The sequence below is a fragment of the Rhinolophus ferrumequinum genome, chromosome 17, assembly GCF_004115265.2.
Source record: "Rhinolophus ferrumequinum isolate MPI-CBG mRhiFer1 chromosome 17, mRhiFer1_v1.p, whole genome shotgun sequence".
Lineage (NCBI taxonomy): Eukaryota > Metazoa > Chordata > Mammalia > Chiroptera > Rhinolophidae > Rhinolophus > Rhinolophus ferrumequinum.
Genome location: NC_046300.1, coordinates 8,083,460 through 8,096,781, shown reverse-complemented (window position 1 = coordinate 8,096,781; position 13,322 = coordinate 8,083,460). Strand labels below are relative to the sequence as shown.

The 13,322-nt window shown below is 35.7% G+C and overlaps 1 protein-coding gene across 2 annotated transcripts in view; it reads right to left on the bottom strand.

The window, feature by feature from the left end:
• Nucleotides 1–13,322, bottom strand: part of SMARCC1 (SWI/SNF related, matrix associated, actin dependent regulator of chromatin subfamily c member 1) — a 144,759-nt gene that overhangs the window by 91,428 nt on the left and 40,009 nt on the right. For both annotated transcript variants that reach the window (XM_033131869.1, XM_033131870.1), the window contains exons 8-9: nucleotides 12,048–12,123; nucleotides 1,002–1,127 (exon numbers count right to left, since the gene is read on the bottom strand). In XM_033131869.1, coding sequence (XP_032987760.1) covers nucleotides 1,002–1,127; nucleotides 12,048–12,123 — 202 coding nt within the window. The remainder of the gene's footprint in view (nucleotides 1–1,001; nucleotides 1,128–12,047; nucleotides 12,124–13,322) is intronic.

Sequence of the window (13,322 nt, the reverse complement as noted above, 5' to 3'; positions counted from 1 at the left end):
GAATATTCCTAATGACACAATAGACTTAATCTGAAATACACTAAGGGAAAACAAATATATAAGCACATGAGATAGGATAAAACAAAAAATTTTTAAGTGAAATTCCAAAGCTAATAGGGACAAACTAAAAATGAAAGGATATGAAAAAGACCCAGTCTCAAAATGTTTTTCTTAAAAATAAAGAATACATATAGTGTGACAAAGAAGTTTTAGGAAGAAAGTCACAGGGCTGAAAATAGATATGAAAAGAATTACTTTCTAAGTTAATGGTTAAAGTATATCTGTCTCTAAGATTTAAAAAAAAAAAAACTAAAATGGAAAACAAAACCCCAAATTCAAATTTCCCCATTGAAAACGACTTTAGAATCATAGGTCTCTAAAGTTGTCACAAGCACAAACACATCTGAGCCTTCTTCTCAGTTTCACGTCTTCCTCTAGGGATACACATACCTCACAAGTTGTAACTTGTAAGAAATCATAGATAAATATTTAAGTGGTTGGCCTTCTTAAAGGATTAGAGTTTTAAATAGCAAAGTCTTCCCATTTCAAAAAAGGACTGAACTATAACTTTGAGATCCTTACGCCTATACTTTGTACTATCTATTATATGTGTATTAACAAAGCTGTTAAAAATATTAAAACTAAAGGAGTTTTCCCTTGTAAAACCAACTGAGTTAAATTACCCTATGAAAATATTCGGCATACAAAATTAAAACTCACGATCTAGAGAACGAAATCGCTACACCTGATTTTGTTGAACAAAATAAGACTGTCATACAGTATGGGCCACTTTAAATGTCAGTGACCCTGGGATTTTTCATGCCCTCTTTCTGGGGATGGCAGGTCCTGAGATGGCCGTTACAGCCACTCAGTAACTTTCACGTACACTTAACCTGATGGCTCATGCACCATGGTGCGTATGGGACAGTTTGTCAATGAATATCTAAGACGTTTCAGGCCAAGAAACGCCTAATGGAGAGAAATGGTGCCAAAACAAATACCTCTTCATTCTTTGTTGGAATTCGCTGACGAACACTCACAGGCTTCCTGTTCTCATCCACCTCATAATCCTCTTCATTCATCCACTCATTGAAAACATCAGTGTCCAAAATCCATTTTGCGTGAACCTACAACCACATCAAAGCAAGAATATCTACATAAATAATAAAATCACTTGAAAGTATTGAAAAGGATTGAAAAGGAAAGAAGCTTCAGAAGTATTTAAAAGGAAAGAAGCTGATTTACTATTCTCAAATCCTCAACTGCGTAAAACAAATTAAGAACATAGAACGAACAATGACATGAGTAATTTTTATTCCATGTCTTTTACTGAGTAAACAGGTTAAGAAAGGACCACTGGTTTTGTGTAGACTGAGGTTTTGATAACTAAGACCCTTCATTTGAGAATTATGCCACCTTTTTTTTAATTACAGTTTTACTGAAGTATAACTGATAAATAAAACATTAAGATATAAAAGGTGTACACTGGTAATTTGGTATCAGTATACATTGTGAAAGGATTCCCCCATCTAATTAATTAACACATCATTCACCTCACGTATTTATTTTCTCGTGTGTAAGAGAACATTTAAGTTCTACCCTTAGCAAATTCCAATTATACAGTAAGTACAGTGTTATTGTTATTAAGTGATTAAGTACAGTAAGTACAGTGTAATTATACAGTAACTACAGTCACTAATGATTTACATTGGAGTCTCAGACCTTATTCATTTTATAGCTGGTACCTTTTACCAACCTCTATTTTCCCCCAGCTCCCTGCCAACCACGTTTCTATTGTTTCCAGCAGTTTTTCTTCATTTTTCTTAGGTTCCACGTATAAGTGATGCCATGCAGTATCTGTCCTTGTCTGGCCTCTTTCACTAATCATGGCATCTTTACCTTCATAAAAATCACTGATAAAAACATTCAAGAGCAAAGGGCCAAACACAGTCATTGCTTTAGGCACAAAGGCTGTCTCTAGGTTTACGCACTCAATGATACTCAGAGTTGACAAGAGGACATTTACGGAGACCGATCACTAAGCCCCGTCAAGTACACAAGATGCTCCACGGAGACCTTTCAGGGACAGCCAAGGCTGGGGCGGGGGCAGAGAGGTGAGAGTCAGATTCACGGTTCTTCCCCATCCTCTACACGGCCACCTCTCTTGCTTTTCTATTAATATTTCTGAGTAAGAATTAATAAAATAAAATGTCCTCTGGATGTTGTATAGATATAGACATAGGTAAATATTTAAACCACAGGACTGGCCTGTATAATATTCCTTTTTATCCAATACTTTTTCTCAAGGGGAACAACTGGAATTGGGACTAGACAATTCCTACCTGTGTGGGACTGCTGGCACATCTCAAGTTATGGGTGTATGGGTGTGTATGTGTGTATCGCAATTAACATGCCTGGTTAAGGACCATTAAAATATTATCATGAGAGCAAAGAGAGCAGCAACTACACCTATGAAGGCGTCCTAGAAGTAAAAAGAAAATACAACATGGCAATCACTAAAAGACAGCATGGATTTTCTAAAGAAAACATTTTTTCAATCTAAGCTCCCCACTGCCATTTTTCTAAATTAAAAAAGGGGAGCAAATTACAAAGTTGGTTGTTCAGGATAATGCCTCTATCATATACTGATTTAAGAATGAAATCCATTTGATGACTTGCCTCAGCTCTCCCTACAACTATAGTTACGCAGTAACACACACAAACACAAAATTAATACCTTACCAATGAGAAAATAAGACATTAAATAATGTAAACTGAAAGACTCCTGTATGTACAAATTATGGGAAGGGTATAAACAGAGCACATGAGAAACCTTAAGCTAATTGGACAAAGAAAATCTATTGAAAGGTATTATGACTGTGTTAAAGACCAGGGTATCAGTAACGTTGCATAAAATATGTCATGGTATTTGAAAACAGACTCGTGTTTACCAGAGTTAAAAGTGTGTACAGCGGCGGCCGGATGGCTCAGTTAGAGCACGAGCTCTGAACAACAGGGTTGCTGATTCGATTCCCACATGAGCCTGTGAGCTGCGCCCTCCACAACTAGATTGAAGACAAGGAGCTGCCGCTGAGCTTCTGGAGGAGCGGCCAGGATGGCTCAGTTGGTTAGAGCGCGAGCTCTCAACAACAAGGTTGCCGGTTCAATTTCCACATGGGATGGTGGGCTGCGCCCCCTGCAACTAAGGACTGAAAAAGGCAACTGGACTTGGAGCTGATGGGCCTTGGAGAAACACACAGTTCACCCATATTCCCCAATAAAATAAAAAAATAAAAAATGTGAGTACATATTGTAAAAGTAGAGCTGCATATTCACGTTGTACATTCTTTACTATCCAGGAAAACTTACCGGAAATCTTTTGAGAAAGTATGTTAGGACAGCTAACAAGAGTGTGTGCCAGGCACTCTGCTGACTACTTATGTGTCTGATCTCATTGAATTCTCCTAAACATGACAAAGCAATGCAAGTGTTCATCTCTCTACTTGCCCAAATCAACAAACGAGCACAGACTGTCAGCAAGTTGCCCAGTTACATACCTAACTAGAGGCAACGCTTGGTTTGCACTGAATTCTGCCTAAGCTCTTAAACCACCATGGGGTCAGAATAACATAATAGGTTACGTGGCACTGGGCAAATTTACCTACTAACTTCTAGAATCCAGTTTCCTTACCAATAAAAAGGTTACCATAGTAAATTCTGCTATCAATCCCAGTCCTAAATTTCTGACACTATGATCTTCAGGAAACTATGTTTCTAAAAATCCTTTGGTAGTAATTTACAATGTTGTATGGCTCATGAGTCATAGATGATACTTCATTCCTTTAATTAACACTTTTCCCCAAGGAACAACTTACTCTGTTGGACTAGACAGATGTAGAACACACTCCATCTGACTATACACAAAGATGTATCTGTTTGAAACTGTTAGGCCATCGTGAGAGCTAAGTACTTCTGACATTACAGAACACATTTCACATTTTGTCAAGTGTTCAATAATAAACTGAAGAACCTCTTATTAAACCAGTAAGAGACTGGTTTGGATGTAAGTCCTGAGATTACTTCTTTAAAGGCAGATTTTCAAATTTTGTTCATTTGTTTTTTAAATCACTGAAGGTAATGGGGCAATATGTACAGCAGGGGTTAATAAACTTTTTCTTAGGGGTCACATAAATATTTTAGGCGTACACACCATATGGTCTCTGTCCCAACTGCTCAACTCTGCTGCTATAGTGCGAAAGCAGCCACAGACCATACATAATGAAATGGGGGGACAGTAACCCAATAAAATTTTATATACAAAAACAGGTGGCTATGATTTGACACAATGGGCTATAATTTGCCACTCTTACAAAAAAGTAAAATTAGTTTTATCCAACTGATACTCCACATGTGAAATTTAAGGGAGAAAAATTTCTCCAAAAACTTATCTTAATTACTATACGATCATTCTTAAGATGATCGATGAAGTATGAAAAAAAATTATGTAACTTTACTGAAAGATATAAAATAAGTAAGTTGGGAGAGAAATCGCATCCACAGATTGAGAGAGTTAATACTGTAAAAATGCCAGTTTTCTCTAAATTGTTCTACAGATTCAATTTAATTCCAAACAAAATCCCAACAAGTATAATTGATTCTCATAGACCTCAACAAATTGATTCTAAAATTTATACAAAAAAGCAAAGATCCAAGACCCAAGAGAACATTGAAGAAAAAAGTGAGACTATTCAAGTACTGACAAATTGGTAAAACCTAACAGTCTCTACATATAGAAAACAAATCTGCACATATATAAAAAAATTGTTTTTGACAGAAATGACACTGATCAGTGGAGAGAAGAATCCCACTTCAACATTTTTCCTTCTTCAAGGCAGTTGATCTAGCACCACATGGGGAAAAAACTTTCTTCCATAACATTTAAAGAATTCCAGGTGGATTAACAATGCATATATGAAAAGCAAAACTAAAGAACTTTATGAAACAATGCAGGAGAATATCAGGATGATCTCAGGACTGAAAAACAGAAGGCAACCTACGAGGAAACCATATTTTTAACACATATAATTGATGATGGTTAGTATACAGAATATCTAAAGAGTACCTATGAATAAAAAAGAAAAAGACAATGCAATGGAAAAAAGAACAAAAAATGGGACAAGTATGTCATAGAAGAGGAAACACCAATGGCCACAGAAGTCATGAAAAGATGATAAAATTAGTTAGTAATAAAATAAATACAAGTTAAAACCACAATGAAATACTGTACGTACACTAGACAGGCAAATATTATTATACAAAGTCAGAAAATACCAAGGATTGGCCAGAATAGGGAGTATCCAGAAAACTTACACATTCCTGGCTAAAGAAATTTTTCCACTATTTTGAAACAATATGGCAGTGTTTAGAAAAGGTGCGTGTTTATATTCCCTGTGACTCAGTATTCCATTATGAATGTAAATAAAATAACAAGAGGTTATGTTCAAGAAAGTTCACAGTGGCACAGTTCATAATACCCGGAAGCAGAAACTACCACACACCCACCCAAATGACAATGCACATGACATATTCATACAAAAGATTACTTCCACTACCATATACTATGGATAAAACCTCAACAATACAATGCTGTACAAAAAGGAAAGTCACAAACTAGAATAGAATATTGATTCCACTAATATTAAAAGCTTTTGAAATATGAAAACTAAAAGTGTGTTTGTGCAGTTACACATATAAGTGGTAAAATTACAGTGGAAAAAAAAAGGTAAGGAGAACACTTAGAATAATGATTATCTCTAAGCAGGCAGGGCAGAGCATGGGACAAACACTTGGAATGCTTCAAAGGTAATCGTAATGTTCTTGTTTATTGAGAGTGGTAACTACACAAGTGTTTGTTTTTATTGTGATCCATCTTTATTGTCCATATTTTATAAATATTAATATTCACAATCTAATTTAAAATAAAGGGCTATCTTTGTCACAGCAATCATATTTCCTTTAGACAACAAAATAATGGTAATTGTTTTATAAAATATAGGAAATCAAAGAAAGAATTCCAGTTCAAATTTTCTACAGGGTTAGCTCTTCTTCCCTGGGTTTCAGTGATAAGACAACTAAGTATTTAAAAGCATTACATTAGGGTAACATTCTGTTTTAAGTAAAATAAAAATACAGGTTCAAGAAGAAATAGTATGTAACATATTTGACTTTTAAACAAGAGCATATACATTTATTTTTAAAATGGAGAATGGTGGCTATAAATCTCAGTGGTATTTAAATTTCATGGGCTCCACTAAGAAACAGTATTTAAATATGATCAGCAACTATTTAAATTTCTAATGAAAATTGTTGTATGTCAACTGAATGTACAAGGGAGTAGTTTTAAATTTTGCTTTCTTGGAGATACATGATCAACAAAGTTTGAAAATTGCCAATCTAATGTATTTACAATTGTTTTTATTGCTGATGGGACATTAGCTACAGTATTTCTTTTAAAAGCCATTCTATTTTTCTAAAACAAAGCCAAAAAAATGTTACCAGTTGCATCATTCCTTATTAGCACTTGCCATTGCAGTAAGTTATACCTAGGAATCATGGGGATAGTAGACGTAAAAGTCGCAGAAATGTCCATCAAGCAGACATTTCTCACACTGACCCTCTAAGAGGGCACAGCATTTATTTGTAATCCAGAGGCTAACTTTATATGGAGAAACCAAGGGAACGGTTAAAAAAAGAATTCTCAAGTCTACACATTATGAATTTTTAAAACTTGACCTTTCTTTGCTAGAAATAAATTTAACATTTCCCTAATGAATAATTTAGAATCTGGATTTAAACAGATTTCTGTTAACAGCAGGAACAGGTATTGTGGTTTTAACTCTAAAATGACATAATACTTTTAATGACAGGAATGTTATAAAAATTAAGACAAAATAGATATTTTTAAATTTATAAGCTATGAGATGTGTTTCTGTGGGTGTATGTGGCAGAACAATATTCCTACTGAAGGAGAAACTACTCTATTTGGGATTAGTTCTGAATAGCAGTAGCCTAGAAAATTTAACAAAAAAAAATAAAGAGGGAAAGACAGACTATTTAGGAACTAAAAATGAAAAGATCAGATCCACAATATTAGGAGAATATGTACCACTCATCCACATACAGAAACCTAGTATAATTATAAGTAAAAGGAGGTATCTTAAATCACTACGCAAAAGGTGGTCTTTTTAATAAATGGATACACAATTGGACCGCCATTTGAAAAAGACACAATGAGATCTATTCCTTTTATTATACACAAAAATAAACTCATAATAGATTAGAGATCTAAATGTAAAAAGTGAAACTACACAAGTGCTAAAGAAAAACAATGGCAAATTCCTCAAAAGCCTAAGGCAGGGAAAGGCTTTATTACTCTACCTAAAATCTTGATGCATTAAAAGGTAAAGGAGAAATCTGACTGCATAAAAATAAACTTTGGCATGGCAAAAAACACCATAACTAAAGTAAAAATACTTCTAATACATGCAATATACATCTCATGTTATTGGCTAATATTCTCACCACTTAAAGAACTTTTAGATCTTGAAGGAACAAAAGAAAAAACCTTACAGAGAAATGAGGAAAGGGCATAAAAAAAAAGACAGGTCACAAAAAACATAACAACCTTTTCAAATATAAAAAGATGTTCAACTTCACTCACAAAAAGAAAAATACAAATTAAAACTAAACAAATAACACTTCTCACACACCAGGACTGGCAAAAAGTTAAAAGCTTGACAAAATACACTGTTGGTGAGGCTATGAGGAAGAAGCACTCTAACCTCACTGCTTACAACGCAAAATGGTACGAAGTCCGATGGGACAGGCACAGATCTAACTACATATTTTCATTTACTTCCAACCCAGCAACCCTAATTCTAAAAATTTACCATGACAATACACCTCAAAACAATATGAAAATACCTATGGCACAAGGTTATTTATTGCAGCTTTCTCTGTCTCTCATTCCAAAATAATGGAAAACTACTTAAATTTCAAAGCATAAGCAACTGAGGTAACTATTGTATACATGCATAACGAAGCAGTGCTGGTATGCACACCGAAGATATCCAGGAAAGACTAGTGGAAATAGCAAAGGACACAAGAGGGAAATAAAAAAACATGCCAACACCTACATATCTTGACAAAAAGAAACACAGGAAGGGTAAACCAGAAAACAGTTAAGTTTGTTCTACAAGGAATAGAATTGGAGATAAAAGGAATACATGAGGAAATATATACATTATTGGGAAGTATGTTCAAACTCTATATACTCAAAACATAAAATTAAATCAACCTGAAATGGGAAAAGAGGAAAAACTGAAAAGAGGAAAAACTGAAAACTGAAAACAAACGGAAAGAAATAAATCCAACTGTACTTCAAGTAAGTGACAATCTCACTGCCGGGGGTGTTGGGAGGGGTTGTCAGAACAAGAGTTCATCCAAGTAACTCATGAACCCACAATTTGCCAATATGCCCTCAGGCTCGGGCAGGGCAGGCGTTCAGGGAAAACCACAAACACATCTTGCATTCTTTTAGTATTTTGTTTATTGTAGTAGCATGGGCAATGCAATTCTGAAACTAATTCAAATGTATTAACAGGCTGAATAAATGTGTTGATGTTGGGAGTCAGGGTTCTTACTCTAAAAGAGACATATAAATACGGAATAGGGGGAGCAAAAAGTAACACTGTGGGGATGAATCAGAATTTCTAAAATGTATATTATGTGTATATGCACATATTTGTGTACGTGAGTATATGTGCACGTTTATGTTTATATATACATACCATGTTTCCCCGAAAATAAGACCAACCAGACCATCAGCTCTAATGCATCTTTTGGAACAGAAATTAATATAAGACTCGGTATTATATTATATATGATATGATATGATATTATACCCAGTCTTATAGTAAAATAAGACCAGGTATTATATTATACTATATTATACTATATTATATTATATTATATGAGACCCAGTCTTATATTATAGTAAAATAATACCGGGTCTTACATTTATTTTGCTCCAAAAGACACATTAGAGCCGATGGTCCAGCTAGGTCTTATTTTTGGGGAAACACGGTAATAGCTGTATTTCATTATTTCTATGGCCAGAAAGAGTATAGAAGCAAAGAAGCTTTAGTAGCAGTGAGCTTACCTATACCCAGATCTTGGTCTCTGATACCTTTTCCTACTAAAAGGAATGAGAGCTGAGAATAACAAGCTGATTGGAGGTATGAAGAATGGAAGGTACAAGATGAGCCTGGAATATCCTGGTATGTCCTAAAGGAGGTGTTCAAAAATGATGAGTGCTTGTCACAAGGATGCACAAGCCAGCCTGACGAGGCTCCTACTGACCAAATATGAAACAAATTCAGCACCAAAATAACTAAGTAATGAATGATTGATCACTGAAAAATAAGAACTCCACAAATCTATACTGATAACAGATACATGAATAATATGTAAATGAGGGGAAAGGAGGGCTCTTACTTACAGAACTCTGAAAGCCAACTGGCAAATGTGGAGGGAGGGCTGGAGTAGAAAATTATCACTGTGCAATCATCAAAGAAGAGATCGTGCAGGCAAGAATTCTAAGTGGATGCTAAATCTGGGCCATGGAGGGGTTCTGATGCGAAGTAGGGTATCTATGATGTAAAAGAATTTCTCACAGATTTCTTGTAAGTTGCAAGTGGGCAAAAAAGTAGTGATATAGTGGGGCGATCAAAGAACACCTTAAGAGGGTGATGAACACCAGTGAGGAGCAGGTGGACACAGCATGCCTCCCAATACGATCCCCGGGAAGGACACGCCATCACTTATGCAGCATTCTGACTACAATGCATAACCTGAACTAACCACAAGAAAAGGTCAGAAATTCCAAATGAGAAACATTCTTTTAAAATTCAAAAACATCACAAAAGGTAAAAAAGGTAATGTTAGAAGTTGAAGGAAATTAAGAGAAACATGACGTATGAATTCAATAGCTGCTATCAGACAGGATTCTGTACTGAAGAGAAAAATATGCTATAAAAAATATTACTGGGTCAAGTGGCAAAACTGGAATATAGACAGTATTCTGTCAATGTCAAATTTAATAAATTTGATAACTGTACTGTGCTTACGTATGAGAATTCCTTACTCCAAGGAAACACACACTTATGTTTAGGAGTAAAAGCCCATGATATATGTACGCATTATTATCTCAAATGGTTCAGAACAAAATATATACATATATAAACACACAGTGTATAAATGATAAATCAAAAAGGGAATAAAATGTTAACAATAAGCAAATCTGGATAAAGGATATACAGGTATGCCAAGTACTATTCTTATTCCTATTCCTGCAACTTTTCTGTGAGTTTGAAACTATTCCAAACAAAAACTTTTTTTAAAAGGGCTAATTTTTGTTAATTCCATTTTCCTCACATAGAATCTAAACTCAAACCTAAGTCTTTTTCAAGGTCACACCAACAGAAATAGGTTGAACCAGATCTAAAGTCTAATACTTTGATTCAATTGAAGAGTTCACTATACTACAAAACAACGGTCAATAAAATCATGTGTAGTTACCACTGCTCATGGGAAAGACCAGAGCTCCCTGTTGAAATGCTGATTATGGGGATGGGATAGAGAAATTACGAAAAAAAGAGTCTGGAACATCTTTTTGTCTCAGAAAGTAGGAAGTATACAAAAACAGATCAAACAATGCCAAAAGGTCACAGGAGGCAGCTTAGAGTTCCCAATGGCCAAAGTCCAGAGAATTCATCAAAATGAAGAATGGTAGGGACGTGATGGTTCCACAAGTGCAAGCTGATACTACAGACACACATGAAAGGAAAAGACAAAGCTCACCCCCCACTGCAAAAGGCCAATTACAGGTACAGATGGGATGGACAGAGTTGGAAAAGTACCAGTAATAACTAATTCAGTCAGGCAGGAATTACTAATGGATGAGCCAAACTTTGGGATACAAATTTAATGAAAAAAAAGAATATTTATATAGTTTCAAAGTATTTTCCTACAAAATATGTTTAACTTCAATGAGAAAAATAGTAATGTTATACAATAAGAAAACCAGGCAGATAGCTTCTTCACAATCAAACTATCAGCCATAATGGAAAAAAGGACATGTGCTTCCTGATATGATGCAGAGGACCCAATGCTACTTATATAGTATTGCAGCAAAATTGCACAGCCTGAATATAATAATGAGGAAATATCACATAAACTCAAACTCAGAGACATTCTTAAAAAAAACACCAAAATTGGCCTATACGTTTCAAAAATGCCAGTGTCACAGAAGAAACATAAAGGTTGAAAGATCCAGATTAAAGTAGACTGAAGAGATCTGACAATTAAATGCAGTACGCGATCCCAAACTGGATCCTGGAGCAGGGGGAAAAAAAAGAGTATAAAACTTACTATATCATTGAGACAATTGGTGAAAATGGAATATGGACCCTGCATCAGGTAATACTATTAATACTATTGTTTTAAGAATTAATTTCCTGAAACAATTAACAACAGGGGAATCTGGAAGAAAAGTATAAAGTAGTACTTTGTTCTGTATTATTCTTATAACTTTCAAAATTATTTCCACATTATAATTTGAAAAATAAAAGTTGATTCCATGGCCTCTTACCACTGTAACAGCAATGATTCATAAAATAAGTCTGTACTGTAATAAAAGCCATGTAGGCACTGCTTCTCGCTTCCTAAATGACACCATCAGTGGTGTTCACACTCATCTACCTCTCCATCTCAAACCACAATCTAACTTGGCTTTGGGGTCTCCTCAAACATCCCTGCAGATTTTTCACCTAAGACCTAGATAATGAGGGCTTCACGGCCCTTGGACATCTAATAGGCTGACAAGAAAGGAAGATCATCATTTTGCATCTTCTTAAAAAAACACTGTGGAGAATAGCTGAAAAGCACTGTTGCGTAAGAATAAATCTTTTTTAAAAAGACTCTCTCACCTTCCATGGCTTTTCTGGAATTGGTGGGTCTTCAATTTCCGCATCAACATCATTAATATGGATCCAAGTGTCATAGCTGTAAAGGACATGAAAATAGGAAACATAAATTAGAACTAAATTCATTCACTAAAATCTTTTCTCAAAAGGTAAAAATATATTTTAGAAACACCTAGATCCAGCAACAACAATTTACCATACACTTTTGTCTCGGGCACTCTGACAACAAAACTTCTGTAGAGGTCTGCAGCACTCTTCACATTGCAACCCCAAAGGTCAAGCCTCAGTCCACAGAATTTCCACGAGTCGCTCACTCACTCTCTCTCCAAAGCATTTCCCTTACTTGGCCTCCAAGACAGTGCTATCGATTGGTATTCCTTCTGGTCATCAGCCTCTCTTCAGTCTTCACTGCCTCCTCTTCTCCCAAACCTCATCAACACCGGGAGGTCCCAGGTTTCAGTTTTTGGAACAATCATCTTATCTATTCATTGTCTTGATGATCTCATGCAGTCCCATGGCTGCAAATACAGGCGTGCCAAAAAAATGTATACATGTAGACACTTTGGTCAACGTTGCTCAAGCAGTATTCGCCATAATCAGAAGTATCTGGACACTGATGGTAAGCACTTTGAGCACCTTTTGTAATTGCACAAGTCAAATGTGACTTGTATTCATCTTTTGTTAGCAGTACAGTGGTACCTCAGTTTTTGAACGTAATCCGTTCCAGAAGACCATTCGAGTTCTGAAACATTCGAAAACAGCCGACAGCTAGGCCTTAGGATCTTGCGCTCAGCGGAAGACGCGTGACATGTTCGACTTCCGAGGCGTGTTCGAAAACCGAAGCATTTACTTCTGGGTTTTTTAAATACAGTTTTCCTTTCTTAAAAGGTGTATACATTTTTTTTTAGCACCCTCTGTATATACTGACGACTTAAAACCTTCTATCTGTTCTCTCATTTCTGGACTCAGGAATCCAACTGCCAATCACACATCTCCACTTACACGTCGAATAACGCTTTCAAAACTAACACACTCAAAAGTTAACATACAATGCCCTCCAGACCCCAGCAATGGACTCTAGCCAATCACTCCCATTCTCAGTGAATGCCAACTTCATCTGTTCAATTGTTCTGGCCAAAATCCATGGAGATATCCTTGACTTCACTCTCAAATCACATTCTATAATCAAACCACCAATAACCTGTACCAGCTCCACCTTCAAAATATGCCCAGAATCTATCTACTTCTCACCCTTCCACTCCTGTCCAAAGCCCAAGA